Source organism: Leptodactylus fuscus, chromosome 1, assembly GCF_031893055.1.
Source record: "Leptodactylus fuscus isolate aLepFus1 chromosome 1, aLepFus1.hap2, whole genome shotgun sequence".
Classification (NCBI taxonomy): domain Eukaryota; kingdom Metazoa; phylum Chordata; class Amphibia; order Anura; family Leptodactylidae; genus Leptodactylus; species Leptodactylus fuscus.
In genome coordinates this window covers 309,403,721-309,428,311 of record NC_134265.1, presented here as the reverse complement: position 1 = coordinate 309,428,311, position 24,591 = coordinate 309,403,721, and the positions used below count along the sequence as shown (strand labels likewise).

The 24,591-nt window shown below is 43.3% G+C and overlaps 1 protein-coding gene across 1 annotated transcript; it reads left to right on the top strand.

The window, feature by feature from the left end:
* The first annotated feature begins 1,786 nt into the window (after window positions 1-1,786).
* Window positions 1,787-24,509, top strand: LOC142184273 (cytochrome P450 4V2-like). The gene is made up of 11 exons (XM_075259051.1): window positions 1,787-1,985; window positions 4,528-4,640; window positions 5,107-5,192; window positions 7,292-7,482; window positions 14,196-14,265; window positions 14,675-14,801; window positions 17,918-18,112; window positions 22,214-22,316; window positions 22,922-23,056; window positions 23,198-23,377; window positions 24,228-24,509. The coding sequence occupies exons 1-11, from the start codon at window positions 1,787-1,789 to the stop codon at window positions 24,401-24,403; spliced, it is 1,575 nt and encodes a 524-aa protein (XP_075115152.1). The 3' UTR covers window positions 24,404-24,509.
* Window positions 24,510-24,591: the final 82 nt, after the last annotated feature.

The window sequence follows — 24,591 nt, the reverse complement described above, 5'->3', positions numbered from 1 at the left end:
ATAAATACTAGAGGATCCACCCACAACCCCAGTATCTTCACCGCCTATTTCTTGCAGTATATCTCAAATATGGTTTACAATCTCATATTTGGTTGTTACTATAACACCATCATGAGGATTAGTGACGCTGGCAACATACATGGATCATAGCCAGTGTTAACTCCCTATAAACCTGACCAGATAATCAGACCAAATGGGCTATAATATTTGTCAGCCCTGGTTGATAGTTATAGGGATGTTAAGAAGGGTGCAAGAAAAACAAATGCTTGGCTTGCTGCCACAAGACAGCTCCTCAAGGTTACCATGCAGGACCGGGAGTAGCTGGCTATATATGGAACTGCTTAAACTTTTTCTGTTTGATTGAGATGTACCATACCAATCAGGAATGAGTATAAAAACTTATGTTGTTGTTATATTACTTCCTTTCTCTGCGACTATTTAACCCTCGTGTTTTTTAAAAAAAGTTCGTCTGCACACATTCCTTAGCTGAGAGAGGAACGAATACCAACATATAGAGTGGTGTGAATTCTTTACCGCCTGGCACTCAGCCTAATTAATTAGGACGACAACAGTTACCCAGGATTATAGGTCAAATAGTCATAAACACCATCAGTCCTCCAAAAACATCCCCTCTCAGTAGTGCATAAACCGCACTTCCTCATAAGCATGCAAACTTATGCTGAGAACTAGTGCCGATGGGGAGCGAGGTGGAATGATAGCACATCTGAGATACTCTGTTGCCAAATAGAAACTTTAAACCTTGGAGACTTAGTGCATCTTTGTCCTAGCTCGTTCAGCATTGTGTACCTCTGATGATGTGCCCTGGTACTAGATAGCCAGTGGCATTAGGTAATGTACCATTAGCTTTGTTCAGTCATTTATTTTGGATTATATGGGAGTGTTTGTAGCGCGGTATAACTATCCCTCCACTACTTGGAAGGAGGTTTAGTGGACTGGCAAATGTAGGCATTAATGAACAGCCAGGGTTAATGGTTAGCAGCTTACTTATTTGTGATCCCATCTTGCCCAATTTCATCTGAGGACTATTATTTACTCTGCCTTGACTTGAGGGATATGTAGGACTAGCGGTGACCAGCTAACATATCATACCCTCTGGCATGGTTTTAAGGGATATCTGCTCATATACATAGCTCCTGACATCTATTTTTTCACTCATTGGTCTGAGTTATATTTTCCATGTCCCTATACATGGGAGCGTTTTCTATGGAGCAGTTCTTTTTTTTTTTGTTTTTTTTTTCTTTTGTCTGGGGGATATTTTGGTGTATTTTAATCAGTACGTAATACAATTTATAGTTTTAATATGTCCTATTATAGGTTTCCCTCTCCTATATTCCCTTAATGTAGACACAATTTGTGCCTCACATGACATAGAGGTCAGACTTAACAGGAAAGAAATAAAGAATAAAATACATCAATGTTCACTTACAATGTTAGCTCCAGGGGCCCAGTGCAGAATATGTGATGTACGTTTATAATACTGGTGATTTCTTAGTTATAGAAAAACCTTTGAGCCCCATGAAGTTCCAGAGCTAGTTAGGGATTGTTACCTCTACACCCCCCTTTAGCTATGCCCCTGAGGTGAGTCCTGATTTGCAGCAATGTGTCAGCCCGCCCCTCCAGCGAGCATTGGCTGAAAGCTGACTGGCTGTGTATGCCATTAAGGATGTAGAATAGAGATAACTGGGGATCTTATAAATACTAGGGCACATTCACCATCATCCACAACAGGCTATATTCATTCTCTGACATCACTGTGCAGGGATACATGGAGCTGCTGCGGGGAGAGGTGCGTCTGCTGGTCTGGGTCACCGCAGCTGTTGTGCTGCTGACCCTCATACTCTTCTTTGCTGTCCCTTTCTTCATTGACTATTATAGGAAATGGAAAATAATGAAGCCAATCCGAGGAGTGGGTCCCAACTTACCCCTAGTGGGGGATGCAATGCTGCTGATACCAACTGCTGAAGGTACAGTATATTTGGGGATATTGAGTGTCACAGAATAAAGTGTATTAAAAAAACTGAATATCACAAAAATCTCTTAGCAAATGATACAGATACGGATCCTAAAAAGGGTGAGAAGATATCACCATATTATACACTTAGGAAGATCATAATTTAAATGCAATATAGCAGCATACACAAAGTATCAGGGTCAGTGAGATATAATGGGCTGTGCCCCAGCATGAGAGGAGGTCAACAAGGGCAACTAGACCTTCTGTAAGGTAGAGACTTTAATACTTTTAAGGTACGGTGTTTGCTTTCATAGGTAAATAGGTTAATTTATAGTTTCTAAAATCACATGCAGGTACATTATAGTAGGTTATAAAACGCAGCAAAAACGCTTGTGTTTTTCACTGCTATTCAACTACATTTTTCATTTTTACCTTCCTCAACCAATATAAGTCTATGGAATAGTGCAGGTAAAATTAGCATGCTATTCAAAATGGGTTTGTGCGCACAATCATGATGTTTTACACCACAAAACTGTCTTAGTGGCTATAATATCCCCTCCACAATGCTTTTCTTTTGCTGTAGTATTAAAGGTACTGCTGGTAGATATCTTGGCCTGTATCACTTACAGTAAATACTCAATGTTGGTTCAATGACTTGGCACAAATTCAACAAGTGAAATATTTGCAGATGGAATTTTTGTAAGGGCAGGTTCACATCTGCGCCTGGTCTTCAGTTTAGCCAATCTGTCCGGTTTCCATCTTCTGCCCCGGAGACTGGACAGGAGACGGAAACCTGGCGGTCAGGTTTCAAAACAATTCAAGTGAATGGATTTGTAAAGGTGATTGCCCACGTGCGTCTTCTGCCTGTCCATGGACAGGCCTGGACTGCCTGTTGGACATGCAGAACTTTGTGTCAGGTTAAAAAAAAAGGGTTTCCCTGTGGAAAAGCAGAAGACGCACATGGCCAGTCACCTTTACAAACCTGACCGCCGGATTTCCGTCTCCTGTCACAGACAGAAGACGGAAACCAGCCAGATTGGCTAAATCGGAGACCAGGCGCAGATGTGAACCTGCCCTAATCCAAATATGCCATGTCAATGGTCTTGCATAACAGATATAATAAAAGGTACAATGTAGGCATAGTAAGGTCTCAGTGCTGGTTTTTTACAGACCTAATGTCCATGAAATCAGATGTTTCTGTCTATACAAATCCACAGATGGCAATTATTCATGTGCTCATTATGGAACCCATGAATTTCAATGGGTCTATTCACATTGCACAATCATGTTTGTGTTGATGGACCAATATAGCGCGTTTCAGTTTTTCAAAAAAAAAAAAAGGTATGTGAATATACATACTGAATTCAAAACGGCAACATCACACAGCCATTTTTCACGATTGTGTGAATACACCTAAGGCCTCAAATGAAACGAATATGTGACAACTGTCTTTGTAGCATCCATCACACGTTGAGAGCACTTGGAATACAATGTATCTATTCACATATCTTTTTTTAACAGTGTGTTCTTAATGGTTGTCAAAAAACTGACCTGCACTGTCTATGTCCGTTTTCATGTCACACGTACCCATGATCAATCAATGGATCAATTTTTAACTGATTGTCATCCATTTCATGTCTATTAAAAATGGGTCAGTTAAAAACTAAGTTAATGAAACTCAGCCATCAAAAACTAATGCACAACTGATGCAAAACTGATGATTAAAGTCAGAATTTAACGACGTTTAGATCTATAAAATTGTCACTGTTGCGTACAAGAGACCTGAGACTAGGATATTAGTTATAGAAATAGTTAACTTATAGGGAGTTTGTCACCAGAACTCAGCATATCACACGAGCAGTCTTTGAAGCTACAATGTCACAGGTAGACATCCCAACAACAGCAGTCACATTCAGGACCTGAAGGACACCATCGACTATAATAGGATCTGTCAGATGTCTGTTTTTTTTTAACTGAAACCGATGACCATAAAGTCAGACAACAGTCGACTCATACTGTGACAGAGACTCCAAACTCAGATGTGAATGTACCCTTACCTCTTTGGAGCAATGGCAACCCTCCTTGTTGCTCCTACAGAACTCATTTGCATATTGACAAAACACTTTGATTCAGGTGACCTTAACCTACCTATATGAGTTATATGCGGATTCAGGCAAATAAGAAACACCAACATTCTAAACAACTTCTAATGGGTTACATTAGCCCTTAGGCTGAGGCTTCATGTTGCAGATAAGATGATTTTTGGATTAGAGATTTTGCTGCATTTTTTTCCCACCAAAGTCAGGAAAGGAAAAGCCTCCTTTATAATTGCCATTCCTTTTAATTAGAGATGAGCGAACACTGTTCGGATCAGCCGTTCCGAACAGCACGCTCCCATAGAAATGAATGGAAGTACCTGGCACGGCGACCGGCCGCCGGCAAAGTGTACGTGCCAGGTGCTTCCATTCATTTCTATGGGAGCGTGCTGTTTGGAACAGCTGATCCGAACAGTGTTCGCTCATCTCTACTTTTAATGCCACTCTATGTTTTTCCAGGTTTATTTGAGCAAATCGTTGTATTCTGTGAGGTGTTCAGAAAACGTCCACTGATAAAAGTTTGGATTGGACCTCTCCCTTTCTTAATGTTGTATCATGCAGAAACTATAGAGGTGAGTAACATATTGGGGATAAGTGTTTTAAGGAAATGAAAATGCGGAGAACAGCAACAAAGATATCTCTGCATGTTGTTAAGTGTCCTACTATGTACTGGGAGTTACTTGATAGACTATGTTTAAAGTGACCTTTGTTTTTTTGTAACATGGGACACCTGTACCGAGCAAGCACTGACCACATGCCCATCTCATAGCATGGTCATATTAAGGCTGGGTACACGGAGTGAGGTACAGAGCTGTATTTCTGTGGTACCTCTATAGGCCCCTCATATAGAATCTGTAAGAAGACAACATTGTACATGCTTTATTGGATGCTACGTCATGTAGATGTTCTTCCCTAGAAGCATTGCTGCATTGTAGAATACAGAGGAGCTATATAGTGTCTTGTAGGATAGTAATGTATGTTGCTGTGCATGAATATCCATCATTCCAATGTCTACGCTGTTTATTTTCTGTCTTCTAGCCAATACTAAGCACTTCAAAACACATGGACAAGTCCTTCATTTATAAGTTCCTTCATCCTTGGCTGGGTTTAGGTCTTCTAACAAGGTAAAAAAATGAAATTAAAAAAATACAATCTCTCGTGCTGTTAGCTATAAAAAGAAAACTTACCTGTTTGTGGCTTTTGTATCAATTGTACTTAGTCACTGCAGTCACTGAGTGTATTGAGGACATCTGGTAGTCACATAGTTAACTACAAGATAACAATAAGAATATCTAAAGGGGTTGTCCCATGTGTAGACACTAAGATTAGCTATTGCTGTTAGATACTTGTTATGGTGCCCTCTGGTGTTCTTCATTTCATTCGGTCACATCCATATTTGTACCATGTTGGGACCTGTTTCTAGTGAGCTGTTCCTTCCTATGTGTATTTATAAATGATTGCAATATGACATGTTTCTGACTAGAATGGTCTACAGAATTGTCTTATTTCAGTATGGGACAAGACCTTTTAGATCTCAGAGAAGAAATGATAAAGGCCCCTTTTACTGTGGTACATTGAAAATGCTGCTGAGATATGAGACATGAAGTTACAGGACAAAGTCAGTGACTTGATTCAGATAAATATAGATTCAGAACTGAATATAGTCTCTAGATACAGAAGCCACAGGGGAAGCATAGGCTATTAGCAGTGACGTAACTAGGAATGGCAGGGCCCCGTGGCTAACTTTTGACATGGGGCCCCCCCCAACCGACACCGAAGACCTCGACCGACCGCCTCCTACGCATTCCTGCACGCTCTATTATCCCCCATAGTGGCCCCTGCACACAGTATTAGCCCCAATAATGGCCCCTGCACACAGTATTATCCCCAATAGTGGCCCCTGCACACAGTATTATCCCCAATAGTGGCCCCTGCACACAGTATTATCCCCAATAGTGGCCCCTGCACACAGTATTGTACCCCATAGTGGCCCCTGCACACAGTATTATCCCCAATAGTGGCCCCTGCACACAGTATTGTACCCCATAGTGGCCCCTGCACACAGTATTATCCCCCATAGTGGCCCCTGCACACAGTATTATAGCCTATAGTGGACACCCATAAACAATTATTATACTCTGGGGTCTTTTCAGACTCCTACAGACTCCGGCTCCTACAGCACTTTCGAATAGCATGCTCCCATCGGAATGAATGGGAGCGGCTAGCGTGCAGGGGGTTAAGCGGCCGGACACCGGCGCCGGCTGCGTCCATTCATTCCTATGGGAGCGTACTATTCAAAACTGCCATTTTGAATAGTATTTGCTCATCGCTAATTGCAACATGCTAGGAAAACCATTAACAGGATTGAATTCACAATAAAACCACTCAGTGACCACACATAGATGAACATATAGGACATTCAGTCAATTCATGGCAACATATATCCAAATCACCTATTTTTTTTCTTTAATGCCGGTCATCTCATGCCTCACATATCAGGATATATGTTGAGCCAAGAGGAAAGCAGTGAAGTACATTTTTCACATACGCTAAAGAATCTTTTGTATTTTTTTAAAATCTTGTCCTTTTTAGAGATGGACAAATTTTTTAATGGTTTGGCACAAAGATTCATTTTGGGTCACGAGCTGGAAGTGAAATGATGTACTATGGGACCTAATCTTACTCACCTCTCCTAGCATTCTCACAATGTCCAGTTCTTCCTGTGGATCCTCTTCTGGTCTCTTCTGGCCTATTGAGAGATACAATGCACCCATGGTCACAGCTGAGCTGAGGTCACATGGGGTGGTCTGACGTCATGGCACTTTAATACTGTGGTGACTACACTGCATATGATGTTACCCAGGAGGCCAGAAGGGAGTGCCAAATGTGATGAGGCTGCCGAGGAGAGGTGAGGGAAGGTGACTATAACTGTTTATTATGTTTCCACCGCCCCTTGGCATGCACTTACCATACTCTGGGGTCTGAAGAGATCCTAAAGTATAATAATTTTACTTCCGTTTCTTGGGTGATGATCCAGCAGAGATTCGGTTTAGGTCTAAATTGAAATATTTGGAAAATTCAGGTCAATTCCCATCTTCTACAAATGGTTTGCTTATCTCTAGTGCTTTTTGTTATATTAATCATGTCCCTAATATTGTTTGTCCAGTGTATTAGTTTCTGTTATTGCTATTAATAATTAGTATTGTCTATTATAACCTTCTAGCACTGGAGATAAGTGGCGATCCAGAAGGAAGATGCTAACACCCTCGTTCCACTTTGCTATTCTTGCGGAATTCTTAGAAGTTATGAATGAACAATCCAAAATATTGGTGGAGAAGTTCAGCAGTCATGTTGGCAAAGGATCTTTTAACTGCTTCATGAAGATAACGCTCTGCGCTTTGGATATAATATGTGGTATGTGAGAGTATTGATAATAACACATTAAAGGGGTAATACACCAGCCTCCATAGTTAAAATCCTACAACAGTCCTGGGAGCCTTCATTAGGCTTCTGGCTGCCATAGGAAGAGGACAGCTCCCAGGATTTTGCCATGCGGGAGCAGTCCATCAAGGTACCAAGGACTGGCCCTAGGGGGATACTTTTCACTTTCGGTGGAAGGGCATCACAAATAATAATGTCTACAATCAGAGTGTATTCTGATCGTGGGCATTTACTTTGGGTCTTCGCTGTGCAATACAGTGGAGAACTGTTTTCACTGAAATATATTAGGAAGACTCTGATATACTGTATAAAACTTAGATTTTAATTATTTATTATATTAAAAGTATCTCAGCACAACGAGTGGTCAATATTTCTTGTCACACTCAAGACCAACAAAATTGCCGTAGCAGATGAATAATTGCCTATAGACTTTGGCATATCATTCCCACCCACTGTACCTCCTGAGGGGAATAGATTCCAATTACAGGGAAAGGATTCTGGCTGTTTCTGCCAAGCTTCCTGACCCTTCCTCCCTGTACATAGCATGTCATAGCAAATCTTATGGGAGTTAAATAGAATAGTGTTGGACTCCAAATGAATCACACAGTCTTCTCCAAAGCACTCGCACCTGAGGATACTGGCCTTGTGCCACACCAACAGGACTCGTGCCAGATGAAAACTGAATTTGGATTCACTAAACTCCCCATAGAGAAGCTATTATTGACATGTAACTAGATAGTAGAGATGAGCGAACACTAAAATGTTCGAGGTTCGAAATTCGATTCGAACAGCCGCTCACTGTTCGAGTGTTCGAATGGGTTTCGAACCCCATTATAGTCTATGGGGAACATAAACTCGTTAAGGGGGAAACCCAAATTCGTGTCTGGAGGGTCACCAAGTCCACTATGACACCCCAGGAAATGATACCAACACCCTGGAATGACACTGGGACAGCAGGGGAAGCATGTCTGGGGGCATAAAAGTCACTTTATTTCATGGAAATCCCTGTCAGTTTGCGATTTTCGCAAGCTAACTTTTCCCCATAGAAATGCATTGGCCAGTGCTGATTGGCCAGAGTACGGAACTCGACCAATCAGCGCTGGCTCTGCTGGAGGAGGCGGAGTCTAAGATAGCTCCACACCAGTCTCCATTCAGGTCCGACCTTAGACTCCGCCTCCTCCGGCAGAGCCAGCGCTGATTGGCCGAAGGCTGGCCAATGCATTCCTATGCGAATGCAGACTTAGCAGTGCTGAGTCAGTTTTGCTCAACTACACATCTGATGCACACTCGGCACTGCTACATCAGATGTAGCAATCTGATGTAGCAGAGCCGAGGGTGCACTAGAACCCCTGTGCAAACTCAGTTCACGCTAATAGAATGCATTGGCCAGCGCTGATTGGCCAATGCATTCTATTAGCCCGATGAAGTAGAGCTGAATGTGTGTGCTAAGCACACTCATTCAGCACTGCTTCATCACGCCAATACAATGCATTAGCCAGTGCTGATTGGCCAGAGTACGGAATTCGGCCAATCAGCGCTGGCTCTGCTGGAGGAGGCGGAGTCTAAGGTCGGACCTGAATGGAGACTGGTGTGGAGCGATCTTAGACTCCGCCTCCTCCAGCAGAGCCAGCGCTGATTGGCCGAATTCCGTACTCTGGCCAATCAGCGCTGGCCAATGCATTCTATTAGCCCGATGAAGTAGAGCTGAATGTGTGTGCTAAGCACACACATTCAGCACTGCTTCATCACGCCAATACAATGCATTAGCCAGTGCTGATTGGCCAGAGTACGGAATTCGGCCAATCAGCGCTGGCTCTGCTGGAGGAGGCGGAGTCTAAGATCGCTCCACACCAGTCTCCATTCAGGTCCGACCTTAGACTCCGCCTCCTCCGGCAGAGCCAGCGCTGATTGGCCAAAGGCTGGCCAATGCATTCCTATGCGAATGCAGACTTAGCAGTGCTGAGTCAGTTTTGCTCAACTACACATCTGATGCACACTCGGCACTGCTACATCAGATGTAGCAATCTGATGTAGCAGAGCCGAGGGTGCACTAGAACCCCTGTGCAAACTCAGTTCACGCTAATAGAATGCATTGGCCAGCGCTGATTGGCCAATGCATTCTATTAGCCCGATGAAGTAGAGCTGAATGTGTGTGCTAAGCACACACATTCAGCACTGCTTCATCACGCCAATACAATGCATTAGCCAGTGCTGATTGGCCAGAGTACGGAATTCGGCCAATCAGCGCTGGCTCTGCTGGAGGAGGCGGAGTCTAAGGTCGGACCTGAATGGAGACTGGTGTGGAGCGATCTTAGACTCCGCCTCCTCCAGCAGAGCCAGCGCTGATTGGCCGAATTCCGTACTCTGGCCAATCAGCGCTGGCCAATGCATTCTATTAGCTTGATGAAGCAGAGTGTGCACAAGGGTTCAAGCGCACCCTCGGCTCTGATGTAGCAGAGCTGAGGCTGCACAAGGGTTCAAGCGCACCCTCGGCTCTGATGTAGGAGAGCCGAGGGTGCACTTGAACCCTTGTGCACCCTCAGCTCTGCTACATCAGAGCCGAGGGTGCGCTTGAACCCTTGTGCACACTCTGCTTCATCAAGCTAATAGAATGCATTGGCCAGCGCTGATTGGCCAATGTATTCTATTAGCCTGATGAAGTAGAGCTGAATGTGTGTGCTAAGCACACACATTCAGCTCTACTTCATCGGGCTAATAGAATGCATTGGCCAATCAGCGCTGGCCAATGCATTCTATTAGCGTGAACTGAGTTTGCACAGGGGTTCTAGTGCACCCTCGGCTCTGCTACATCAGATTGCTACATCTGATGTAGCAGTGCCGAGTGTGCATCAGATGTGTAGTTGAGCAAAACTGACTCAGCACTGCTAAGTCTGCATTCGCATAGGAATGCATTGGCCAGCCTTCGGCCAATCAGCGCTGGCTCTGCCGGAGGAGGCGGAGTCTAAGGTCGGACCTGAATGGAGACTGGTGTGGAGCGATCTTAGACTCCGCCTCCTCCAGCAGAGCCAGCGCTGATTGGTCGAGTTCCGTACTCTGGCCAATCAGCGCTGGCCAATGCATTCTATTAGCCCGATGAAGTAGAGCTGAATGTGTGTGCTTAGCACACACATTCAGCTCTACTTCATCAGGCTAATAGAATACATTGGCCAATCAGCGCTGGCCAATGCATTCTATTAGCTTGATGAAGCAGAGTGTGCACAAGGGTTCAAGCGCACCCTCGGCTCTGATGTAGCAGAGCTGAGGGTGCACAAGGGTTCAAGTGCACCCTCGGCTCTCCTACATCAGAGCCGAGGGTGCGCTTGAACCCTTGTGCAGCCTCGGCTCTGCTACATCAGAGCCGAGGGTGCGCTTGAACCCTTGTGCACACTCTGCTTCATCAAGCTAATAGAATGCATTGGCCAGCACTGATTGGCCAGAGTACGGAATTCGGCCAATCAGCGCTGGCCAATGCATCCCTATGGGAAAAAGTTTATCTCACAAAAATCACAATTACACACCCGATAGAGCCCCAAAAAGTTATTTTTAATAACATTCCCCCCTAAATAAAGGTTATCCCTAGCTATCCCTGCCTGTACAGCTATCCCTGTCTCATAGTCACAAAGTTCACATTCTCATATGACCCGGATTTGAAATCCACTATTCGTCTAAAATGGAGGTCACCTGATTTCGGCAGCCAATGACTTTTTCCAATTTTTTTCAATGCCCCCGGTGTCGTAGTTCCTGTCCCACCTCCCCTGCGCTGTTATTGGTGCAAAAAAGGCGCCAGGGAAGGTGGGAGGGGAATCGAATTTTGGCGCACTTTACCACGTGGTGTTCGATTCGATTCGAACATGGCGAACACCCTGATATCCGATCGAACATGTGTTCGATAGAACACTGTTCGCTCATCTCTACTAGATAGCCCTGTCATAATGGTTCTGCCCTATGCGTTTCCACTGTTCAAAGTATCATCAGGGGCTGTCTCAGGACATTCACTGCAACAGTAGATACTATTGCTGGAAATCAAATTGTATAGCGTGACCGCTCTGATGCCGCTCTAAGTTTTATACAGTATATCAGAGTCTTCCTAATATATTTCAGTGAAAATTGTTTTGATAGGTGGACATAATATTTTCAGGTTCAGTGAGTTTAACAGTGGAGAACTGGTGGCAAAAGTGGCTGCCATCTTTAAAGTTCCGGCATGTTAGGAATGGGTTATTACTGGGGGGATGTTTAATGGGGGGGCTCAGTATATTACAAAGGTTACTCAGTCATTGACTGATGATCGAATATAAAACTTCCTAGCGAGGGGAATTCAGCTCCCTGTTGTAGCCAACCATGGCTACATGATATAATAATATATATCATGTGATCCTGGTTGCAGTATAAAATTTAGTTTAGCCAGAGGTGAAACAATAGCACTCACCTCTCTCCCCATCTGCTGCACTGCTCTTTTACAGAGCCTGGGGGGGAGAAGAAACAAGTTTGGCGGTGGCCTACAGAGACGCCATGCACATGACCAATTGTACAGGCCAAGAGGGGGCAATTTTATAGCGGAATACATGAGGCCTTAGAGTTCTATACTCCTATCTCAGCCATCACTGACTGACAGTAATAACCCTGTACATCAATAGTGTTCTTAGGAGTCTAGGTTGTTATTTCACCAAACCTTTACACCTAAGACTCTGCTTCTTAGCGTCATTACCTCAGATGTGTCACATTCCTGACCTTGAGTCATGTAGACAATGCTGTTAACTGATCCCCAACAAGCCAAATGGGATCTACTTTACAATTGTAAAAAAAAATTGGAAAAATCTAAATGATAAACATTTACACACCTAGAGAACGAGGAAAGATTGCTTAGTGTTATAGTCAGAAGCAGACTGAATACATGACACGTACACTATATGAAAGTATATAGTAGGAGAACAAACAATAAACGTCTAGGAAAGAGGCCTGAGGCTGCTAAACTTCTTTGATATTCATTATGATTCCCTTTGATGGCTGCCTGTCTATACAGAGTAAACTTATTACCCCTGGAGCAAGACATGTGAAGAAGGTTTAGGACGTGCAGACTATTGCAGTCAGGGTGAAGAAAATGTCCCCCATACAGTATAATATGCTCCAAAGTTGCCCTCACACAGTATTATATGCTCACAGTGGCCTACACACACAGTATTATATGAGCCATAATAGTGGCCCCCCACACAGTATTATATGCTCCCAAGAGTCCCCCCCCAGAGCCAGTGCTATTATTATACTCTGGGGTCTCTTTAGACCCTAGAGTATAATAAGTAAAGGCCCAGTAGAAGTGATTAAAAATAACAAACGCTTATACTCAACTTGCCTCACCTCTCCTGGGAATCCTTGGTCCCTCTGTGCATCTTTTCCATCTTCCTTGCCCATCTTCTGCTGGTGACTAAGGTCCTGCTCCCCAGACATCACTGCTGGGGCCTGTGATTGAATCTCAGCAGTCACATGGGAAGCGATGACCTCATGAATGCTGAGGCCCAATCACAGGCCCCAGCAGTGAGGTCTGACCTCAGTGACCATCCGGAAGAGTACGGGAGAGGATACTGAGCCTAGGACTGGTGAGTGTAAGTATTTTTTTGTCACCTCCCCTGGGCTGGCATCTAATGGGGCTTTGTCCATTTACAACAGGTATAGTGGTCGGGGAACCAGGCTTTCCCCAGTCACTATGATGGTGGTAAAGCACCCTGGCCATTTCATTATGCCATTGGTTACCCCCATGCAGGGAGCCCTAACTATACATAGACCTTTGCATATTGATGATCACTGCATCTTCATAATTTGTGAGGGTACTTGAGTTAGATGACTTAGACTAAGGCACTTCTTAAAGAAACCCTTACCATAGAAAATCTCTCTGGTCACTTACTTGTGTTTAACCTAGTTTTCTTGTTTTGGTTGTTCAGAACATGGGTGAGATTTACAATGCAAAATGCACTGGAATTTTGATGTAATTTGTATCAAAAAATCGTACAAATATCTACATTGCAGTACATTACTCAAGTGTTTTAGACACTTTATGGACACCTTTGCCACTTGCATGGAAAGGAGAGTGGTTCAGTTGGAAGTGGATGTAGCTTAGGTTGTGGCTCCGTTTTTCCAAAATGCTCTATTTTTCTGCCATAAAATAAGCCAACTAATAGAAGCTGCAGGACTAGGCTAGTGTAATAATGTGATTTCGCTAACAACATTAGACACTTTGATGAATCTGGGGGAGTATGAGACTGTCTAGTCTAAGGCTACATTCAGACAACTGATGTGCAGTAAAAAAAACATACATTTGAGTATATGGAGGGATCAGAGAAAACATACAAATACAGGACATGACCTATACTTTGATGGTCCGTTACAATGGACTGCCAAAATAATGGTTATGTGAATAGCCCCCATTCACAGACATTGAATTTAATAGCCAATAATCACTGTTGTGAATGCAGCCTTAAGTTTGCACTTTCAGTATTTGTAAACTGGGCAATTATGATAAGACTATATATATTTTTCCTTAATACATGACTCTTTGGTGTGTGTGTGTGTGTGTGTGTATAATAATGTGTTCTACTTTTTTAATAGGCCCGAGCCCATTAATCTTTTGTATGTTATAAATTGACATTTCTACAGATTCAATTATTTTCTGTAAACATAATTTTTCTGCTCTGTAGAGACAGCCATGGGAAGGAAAATTCATGCACAGAGCAACAGTGATTCTGAATATGTCAAAGCTATTTATGAGTAAGTATTAGGTAATAGAATTATCTTAATATGTAGATTGTGCCTGGTCCCCACTTGACCTACATTGATTGTGTACATACAATCATGACTGTATTCAAGAGCACAGCTTCTTCCCAGTCTCTTCTGCCCACTTCACCTATAATTGAAAAGCATGGGTATATATACCTGTATACAGAGCGCCATGAATCATTGTTGAGTGGTAGAGGAGAGTTGGTTGAGTGCCAAGGTAATGAATGAATCCCGCATAATAATAAGACAGCTATATTTGTTTAGCGTCCACTGACAACACATAACAAGTCTGTATATATCTAATGATGGGCAATTTTGGTAATTGTTGAGCCTCTATCTTGTTAACCTAAGGTTATAAAATGTTCAATGTATCAAACACACATATATTTTTTTCCATTAGAATGAGTGATTTTGTTCAACGTCGTCAGAAGACGCCCTGGTTATGGTCAGATTTTATTTTTTCTTATTTAAAAGACGGAAAAAGACAAGAAAAAAACTTAAAAATTCTCCACTCATTTACTGAACAGGTTAGTTATGTTGTCATACATCATATAAGGCTTTTAACATTTTTTAGAACTGTCCGAGATACTATTTCAAGGAATCTCTTTATTCACATTTATTTTTAGAGAGTTTGTACAATCTGAACCTAGATCTCAGCTTTGTTGTAGTTTCCTCAAGTTATCATCTGATGTAATGTTTTATTTGGACACCACAACCCTTTTTTATTACTCTAATGCATCTATAACAAAAATAACAATAAATGCGAAAAGGAGAAGCAGGATGGCACTGCTGGGTCTGTAAACGTAATGGCTGGTAGGTTGGAGGTAGATTAGAGGCGTTAAACCTTTTTCATATAGAGCCGTGGGGGTGCTCAGCAACCAGAAAAAAGCGTTGAATAACAATTTACAGGGAAGAAAATAGGAAGGGCAAGAAAGGCAACAGCCGTTTCGCGCTACCACATGCGCTTTTTCAAGCCTCAGAATGCCATTCTGAGGCTTGAAAAAGCGCATGTGGTAGCGCGAAACGGCTGTTGCCTTTCTTGCCATTGATGCTGTACTTCCCTCCCTACAAGGACTGCTTTTAAGATGTAATACCCTAATAAAGGAAATTCTTTTATGAAGATGAGCCTCTGAGTGGGTGAGTGCCCTTCCTATTTTCTTCCCTGTAAAAATAACAATAACCTTTATTAAAAATTCCTTATCATATGAGTCTACAGGTGCAATGCAAACTTATACATCTCAATGGTAACACAACAAACCCTGTTTAATTTGACCATGCAGTCATACTAGATCACTTTTATAATTGGAAGAATAAGGGGCTAATAAAGGGGGGGTTGACTACGGGATCATTCTAAACAGGGTTTGTTTGTTGTCTGTTTCCATAGAAATGCATAAGTCTGCATGACAGCTGCAGGTAGAAAATGTTTAATGAAAACTCTTTACAAAGTTGTTTCTTTTCATTGGAGAAGAACTGGAGCAAAAAATAAAAAGTGCCCATGTAAATCGGTGGACTGTATATGTAATGCAGGATGGGTCCTCTAGAGAGAGAGAGACGCTGTTTGCAACTGTTCTCGTTCATGGCCAAAAGATGAAGTTTCTGAGCAAGGGAACCCCCTCTATTCATTCAGAATTTCTCAATAGACTGTAGGAAAATGAGTTGTTCAAACTGGACCATTTAAGACGTATATAAGAAAGCATTAGTGTAGTAGAATTTAGTAAATTTAGTAAATTTTTAGAGATTTTTTCCCCCACCCACTTATATACTATTGCTAAGTTGTGAAATTAATCCTCACCATGGAGATCCTTGTAAGATAGGATGTGTGCATTATGTTTAAACTTAGGATGCAGAATGAATTCCTTTGATGTATATTGGATATGTTTTGTTATGTACTTGCCTGCTTGCATTGCATTAGGCTCAGATGGGGTTTTTGGGCAGGATTTTGACGCGGAATCCGCCACATGGATTTTCCGCCTCCCATTGACTGCATTGGTATTTGCAGGCGGAATCTGCCTGAAGGAAGATTTTTTTTCCGCTAGTGGAAAAATTCTGTGCGTGGAAAAATAAAGCGAGCGGAACCCATATAACTCTATGGGAAGATGTTTTTTTCCACGTGGATACTGATGCAGATTCAGCGTCAAAATCAGCGCCCAAAAACTCTGTGGGAATGGACCCTGAGGGAACCTGCACACGGATGCTTTCCATTGATTTCAATGAGTAGCGCACGTATGCCGGCACCCATAGAAATCAATGGGATCTGGTTTTTACGCGCTCATTCTGAACAAGTTTTACATTCAGAATGAGCGGAGCATAACTCAGTGTGCAGGCTCCCTTAAAGAGGTTTTTCCAGTTTTATGACCTTATCAGTCGGCTGTTTGAAGAGTTTGCAGCACTTGAGTGAGCTCAATTTCCTCTGGACAGTATTATACAATGATCTATTCTTCTCACCAAAACTTACAAACATTAACATTAAAGAGGACCTTTCACCATATCCGGGCACAGGCAGTTCTATATACTGCCAGAAAGCTGACAGTGCGCTGAATTCAGCGCACTGTCGGCTTTCCCAATCTGTGCCCGGTGTGAAGAGCTTACAGCCCGGTACCGTAGCTCTTCTATGGTCAGAAGGGCGTTTCTGACCATTAGCCAGAGACGTCCTTCTGCCTCGCGGCGCCAATCGCGCTGTGCTGTGGAGCGGGGAGGAACGCCCCCTCCCTCTGCTCACACAGCTTGTCCATAGACGAGCATTATCAGGAGCGGGAGGGGGCGTTCCTCCCGGCTCCACAGCACAGCGCGATTGGCGCCGCGAGGCAGAAGGACGTCTCTGGCTAATGGTCAGAAACGCCCTTCTGACTGTAAAGCGCTACGGTACCGGGACCGATAGCGCTTTACACCGGGCACGGATCGGGAAAGCCGACAGTGCACTGAATTCAGCGCACTGTCAGCTTTCTGGCAGTATATAACACTGCCTGTGCCCAGATATAGTGAAAGGTCCTCTTTAAGTTCTTAGTATGCATTTTAATCAAGGTGTATAAGCCCACTACTCACTTACCTGTAAAACTGGTTGTACCCTTGCTTTGAGTGTGCAGATGCATTTGGAGATCCAGACCAATGGACTGGAAGTTATGCGACAAAGCGCATCTACATGTGCTAGAATTACTAAGAGCCCAGAGCCTTTTAGTAACTTTAGCAGGCAAGTTATGACAGGGAATGAATTAAGACTGTCATAGAGATCACCAGTCTTAATAAATTTCTCCTTATGTGTCATTGTTGTGTACATTCTATATAAGACCTAGCAGCAGGAAATAGAATACAATGTTGATGGATCACATGGCAGGCTATGGATCCCCATACCTGGTCAAGTTCAGCCTGGAATATTCCAGGGAGGTCCGAGCTCCTGCGACCATCCTGTGAGAGCAGTGGCAGGAACTTCAGATGGGACAGTGGTCATGCATGGTGCCTTGGTGGAAATGTGTGAACAGTGTACCAATACTGTGGAGACGGACTTGGCCGAAAGGCCCGTGACGAGACCATAGTAATCAATTTCAATACTATAGTAGCTAGACATAGCCTTCTATTCTAATACACAGAGACTCGTGTCATGTTTAATAGCTGAAATGGAGGTATCATTGTGATTTTGTGTTTTAAGACAATTATAGAAAGAGCGCAAGAACTGAAGAATGCAAAAGCCAACAATGAACAAGACAATAATAAAAGAAAACAAGATAAGAAAACCAAAAAAAAGTGTGCCTTCTTAGATATGCTTCTGAAAGCAACTGATGAGGAAGGGAATACAATGAGCCTTAAAGACATCCGTGAAGAAGTGGATACGTTCATGTTTGAGGTAGAAGTATGTTATATAATGATATCACTATTGTCTTTGTACATCTTAAAACACACTGGGGGCCCTAGAAGGAGTCTAAAAAAATCTGTTTTCTGTGGTCAGTGCAGCACTTTACAAATGAAATAAGCCTCTCTTTATCTCCATGACCTCCTATGTTTCTCCTATGTTATTTTGCTTCACTGCATGATGATGTACTGACCATGGAGTTGTCATATGACCCGTTCACCCAAATCACATGACATTCCGTTGTTGAAAGGAAGGATATGTTTCATACACTACATATTGTACATTTAGAAGTTCTTTGTCATGACCCAGGAAGTGGTGATGGTGGATTCATTAAACAAGTTCAAAGAGGGCATGGATGCCTTTCTTGAAGAGAAAAATATAACAGGTTATGGACTCTAGATTTTAAGGACACGTTGATCCAGGGTTTTTATACTGACTGCCAGATTGGAGCCGGGAAGGAATTTTTTCCCCTGAAATAGGGCAATTGGCATGAGCCTCATGCGGTTTTTTGCCTTCCCCTGGATCCAATGGCATAATTAAGATAAGATAAGATAATCCTTTAATAGTCCCACATTGGGGAAATTTCAGCGTGTTACAGCAGCATAGTAATACAGATACAGGATAATACAGAGTAAGGCTGCATTCACATGGAGTAAACGCTGGCGTTTTTTGTGTGTTTTTTGCACATAGCGCCGCGTTTACGCCGCGTAGCGTCGCGTTAACGCCGCGTATACGCCGCGTTAACGCCGCGCTATTTAGCGGTGGCGTTGCCCGGCGTTAACGCGGCGTATACGCGGCGTTAACGCGACGCTACGCGGCGTAAACGCGGCGCTATGTGCAAAAAACACACAAAAAACGCCAGCGTTTACTCCATGTGAATGCAGCCTTATATGTTACAGACGTAGACACACATAAGCTGAGGAGAGAAGATATACTAGGAGGCCATAGCAGCTAAGGAAAAACAGAAGAGAAAGAGGAAGACCTCATGGTCATCGTCATAATCATTAGTTCTCTGTGCGGAGTGATCTTCGTTTGGTCTGATGTAGATTATACAGCCTGGTCGCGGTTGGAAGGAAGGACCTGCGATAGCGCTCCTTCTCACACTTGGGGTGAAGCAGACGGTCACTTACAGTGCTGCCAAGTCCCATCAGGGTCCCATACATGGGGTGGGATTTGTTCTCCCGCATGGAGGTCACCACAGACAGTATCCTTTTGTCACCCACCACCGCCATAATTACCGCCATAGCAGCAGAGGCAGCTGCCACAGGGCCCGGGTCATTAGGGGCCCAGTGACAGGCGCTACCGCTGCTATCATTATACTCGGGGGGGGGTCTTTTCGGACCCCCGAATATAATGATTGGCGGACCGGGAGAGGTAAGAAATATAGAAAACACTGTTACTTACCTCTCCACGATCCTGGCCAGGCCTCCTTCCTAGTTGACTGACGTCTCTGACGTCACATGAACCCGGTCATGTGACGTCCGACGTCATTGAAGAAGGACGGCAGCGGAGAAGACAGCGTAGGAGCCGGGGACAGGTAAGAAACAGTAGTTTATGTTTTTATTCCCCCGGGTCTCCGATTATTATACTCTGGGGTCTGAAAAGACCCCAGAGTATAATAATTGTTTATGGGTGTCCACAGTGGGACATAATACTGTGTGCAGGGGCCACTATGGGGGATAATACTGTGTGCAGGGGCCACTATGGGGGATAATACTGTGTGCAGGGGCCACTATGGGGGATAATACTGTGTGCAGGGGCCACTATGGGAGATAATACTGTGTGCAGGGGCCACTATGGGGGATAATACTGTGTGCAGGGGCCACTATGGGGGATAATACTGTGTGGAGGGGCCACTATGGGGGATAATACTGTGTGCAGGGGCCACTATGGGAGATAATACTGTGTGCAGGGGCCACTATGGGGGATAATACTGTGTGGAGGGGCCACTATGGGGGATAATACTGTGTGCAGCGGCCACTATGGGGGATAATACTGTGTGCAGGGGCCACTATGGGGGATAATACTGCATGCAGGGGCCATTCTGGGGGATAATACTGCGTGCAGGGGGCACTATTGGGCATAATACTGTGTGCAGGGGGCACTATTGGGCATAATACTGTGTGCAGGGGATAATACTATGTGCAGGGGCCACTATGGTGGATAATACTGTGTGAAGGGGCCACTATGAGGCATATTAGAACGCGTAGGAGGGGGGTCGGTCGAGGTCTTCGGCGTCGGGGGGGGGGGGGGACCCCATGTCAAAAGTACGTCATGGGGCCATTCCTAGTTACGCCACTGCCTGGATCAACACTGTAGGGGATTGTAGGGTTATAGGTTGGACTTGATGGACTAATGTCTTTATCCAACCTCATCTACTATGTAACTATGATCCAAGCATCATTGGCGGTGGAGGACAACGAGAAACAACCCCCAGTAGGTGCACTTATATAGACTTGTACAGTCGGGGAAGAGATGGTGTTCCTCACCGCCAACCAATGGCGCTGAGATGCGAGGCTGAAACCACTCGATATCGGTATGGAAATTATGGCACCAATATCTCTGGAACCAAGACACACATCTGTAAAAACTGACAGTGTACAGAATTCATCACGCTGTCAGTATTACAATTTGGTATCAATGTAGTTGTTTTGACTGAGTGAATACATTTATCAGGTTATATAAGCCGTACTGTTAATGGCGCAAAATGGGTTAAAATGCAAATCAAAATAAATACATCTGTGTATGATCCCTTATTTATTAAAGGGATTAATATATTATTATTTTTTTAATCTACACAATTATGGTAAATATTGTTTTATAACTATTCCAGTGTAAATTTCCAATGGTATTATGATCAGTGGTAAAACGACCGTGGTCGCAGGGAGTGCAACCGGACCTGGGGGGAAGGGGCGTACATGGGTACTATGGTAGCAGTCGGGAAAAGCCTGGTTCCCAAACCGCTATACATACTGTAAATTAAAAGGGGCCCCGGCAGGTCACCAGGGCCCTTTTCAAAAGATGCTAGTTTAGGGGAAGTGACTTAAAATAATACTTATTCTCACCTCTCCTGGGCTCAGCGTCCTTTCCGATGCTCTTCTATCATGTGACTGAGGCCTGTGATTAGGCCCCAGCAGTAACATGGGGCGCAGCGGTGTAATGATGTCAGTGTGCCCCCACGTGACCACTGAGGAACAACCACAGGCCTCAGCAGGGACATCTCAAGATGGCCGAAGATGCTGAAGACAACTGGAGAGAGGATACTCAGGCAAGGTGAGTATTAGTGTTTGCTATTTTTATTCACCTTCTCTGGTCCTCTGATTATTATACTCTGGGGTCTGAGGAGACCCCTGAGTATAACAATAGCACCGTAGCAATGGGGGTCTGTTTGGAGCATGTAATGCTGTGTGTGGGCCATTGCTGAGTATATAATACTGTTTGAGAGCCACTACTTGGCATATAATATTGCGGGAGGGGCCACTGCTGGGCATATAATACTGTGGGAGGGGCCACTGCTGGGCATATAATACTGTGTGGGGCCACCGCTGGGCATATAATACTGTGAGGGGCCACTGCTGGGCATACAATACTGTGTGGGGGCCCTTCACTATTCACATCACACGCCATCTGTTTTATAGCAGCTGTGCACTATTACTACAGGCTGTAATAATATTGTTTGGTGGTTATAAAACTGATGCTGTGCAATGTGAATAGGGAAGGAATCATGTCGCTCACAAAACTTCAAAGAATTGATCAGGAGGCGCCCCAGGTGTTGGACTCCCACTGATCTTTATATTGCTTAGACTGTTAGGATCCTGCAGATCAGCTGTTTCCCAAAGCACACAGCTCCAGTGTTTTTATATGCCAGGGTCTGCGCTGCTCACTCATCATATTCTTGATAACTGCAGTTTTCTGTAGCTGTATCCTTTTCAAGTATCTGAGATACCGCTGCAGCACCCATAACCATCACTGTCAAAAATTTGCTGGGGTAGGGTGCCCTGGACAAAAGTTTACACCCAGGCCCACTAGTTTTTTTTGTTACACCACTGATTATGATGCAACAAAGCAGTAACATTCATACATTTCTATATTTAGGGCCATGATACTACAGCGGCTGCACTTAACTGGTCCTTGTTTTTATTGGGATGTTATCCTGAGATTCAGGAAAAGGTGCACAAAGAGCTAGATGACACATTTGGTAAGACTTGGTTATCTAAAAAATATTCTTTAGCTAAATTCATATGTTGCTCTGTTTATAAATAACACATGATATGGCTCTGTGAATGGAAAAATAAAAAAGTTATGGCTCTTGTTAGGCAGGGTGTTAAAAACAAAAATGTAAGAATTACTGTGCTGAGTAAAGGGTTATAGTATACCCTTAGTTACAAACAAATTTTCATAAATTACATATTAGTCTTAGAAGATGGGAGGGGTGTTAGAAAAGACACTCTATAGAATTCTTGCTCCTACACTCTGTATATAATTTTTGCTTCTATGCTGTACCACTCTGTACAATTTTAAAACTGCTAGGTTTGCAGATAGGAGGCTGCTAGCACACAGAATAAGACAATAAGTGAATTGGCCACCCCAGGAGCAGGAGAGCAGCTTAATAAGTGGAGAAGAAAACAGATCTCCTTTATAAGATATATTACAAAGTTTTTCATTTTCTCCTGTATTATTCATTTCTGAAAAGCTGTTTATAACTGGACGTATGCTTAAACTCATGATGTGTCAACCAATCATCATCAAGTCATCATTCTTTCTTGTATCCTAAAGCTATTTTCATTGTGTTTTCATCTTTAGGTCAGTCTGACCGGCCAGTGACAATGGATGATATGAAGAAGCTGCGATACCTTGAAGCAGTTATTAAAGAATCGCTTCGACTTTACCCTTCAGTGCCATTCTTTGCACGCACCATTACTGAAGATTGCACTATTAGTAAGGAACCTTATCTTAGTAGGAATGTCTGTCTTCTACCATGCACATAAAATAGGGGACAAATGGGTTTGTTTTAGCACACATACCATTTGCCTATAAGGTAGCCATAAATAACGTGTGTGCTTATGTTTCAATTCACAGGAGGTTATACCATACCAAAAGGTGTGGATGCAATGATTATGCCTTATGTTCTTCATCGGGATCCAAGATATTTTCCTGAACCTGAAGAGTTTAAGCCAGAAAGGTTTCTGCCTGAGAATGCAAGTGGTCGTAATCCTTATGCGTACATCCCTTTCTCCGCTGGTCTTAGAAACTGCATCGGTACGTTGCAAAATGCTGAAAGAGAACCTGTCAGGTGGCTTTTAGAACCTAAACTGGTCCGAGTGTGCAGTGTCAAGTAAATTCCTTTCCTATGCTGACCCTCACAAAACTTTCTGTTGCTGAAAAGTCAAGTAATAACCTTTTAGAACCTTATGCACATTTACTCTAACTAGTCCCTGGGTTGATATAGCCATGTAGTCATGGTGCTAAGTCATACCATGTGGGGCTGGCAGTCAGGTAAGGTATCAAACTGAAGTCAAACAGTGATGAACACGTCAATCATGATGTTACAGGATGAAAAGTAGGGCAGTAACTGCATGACTCAATGAAGCTGCACTCAGTTCCTGTGACTGTGATCCAAAATAAATTTTCATATGCCAATCTAAGGTTACGTTCACATTTGTGCCGGACTTTCAAGAGTCTGTATCTGCCAAAAATTGTCAGTGTTTTTTCCATGGAAACCTATCGACCCATTATAGTCAATGGGGTCCACCCAGCTGTGTTTATACCTACTCTTTACTGTTTATGTATGTAGCAATTGTGTAGTCATGGCGGGGTAAACCAAGGGATTATATTTTCTACTTTTTTCTGGAACAGCGCTTTACTCGACCATAATTCAACAGTACAAAACCAGAAATGGGGCCACCATTGTTCATGACAATCTAGAAGAAATAATCAGAATATAATGGTGTTTAGAGGTCATTCTATAATAACACATGAAAAGAAATCCATTGTACATGGCCAAATGACTGAGCTTTTTGCTACTGGTTTGTGACCGTCAAGTTATTTACTTACTAGGTTGTGTTTATGATGTAACATTCATCTCCTACTTATGTCTTATCATACACAGGCCAGCGCTTTGCTCTAATGGAGGAGAAGGTGGTGTTATCGGCCATTTTGAGAAACTTTACTGTAAAATCAAGCCAGAACCGTGAAGATCTTATTCTGTTGGGAGAACTCATTCTTCGTCCAAAGGATGGTATATGGATTGAGCTGCAGAAAAGACAACCCAACTCTTCTATATAAACCTTACCAAACAAGCTCCATGTGTGAAGATGACACATTTTATCTCAGATTTTTATTAAATGTACATAGTTTGATGCATAGGCCCAGTGAGGTCGAGAATATACTGGCTGGGAACTAGCTGTATATTTCAATAGTATTTGAGGTTGATAGAAGGGTTGACTTTACTTTACTTGTATGTGCTGCTCAGG

What these genes read in the sequence shown, in the direction of transcription:
- LOC142184273 (XM_075259051.1), top strand. Translation starts at nt 1,787, where the DNA reads ATGGAGCTGCTGCGGGGAGAGGTGCGTCTGCTGGTCTGGGTCACCGCA. An exon ending in AGAGCTAGATGACACATTTG is followed by an intron (nt 22,317 to 22,921) that starts GTAAGACTTGGT and finishes TTTCATCTTTAG; the next exon opens with GTCAGTCTGACCGGCCAGTG. An exon ending in TACTGAAGATTGCACTATTA is followed by an intron (nt 23,057 to 23,197) that starts GTAAGGAACCTT and finishes TTCAATTCACAG; the next exon opens with GAGGTTATACCATACCAAAA.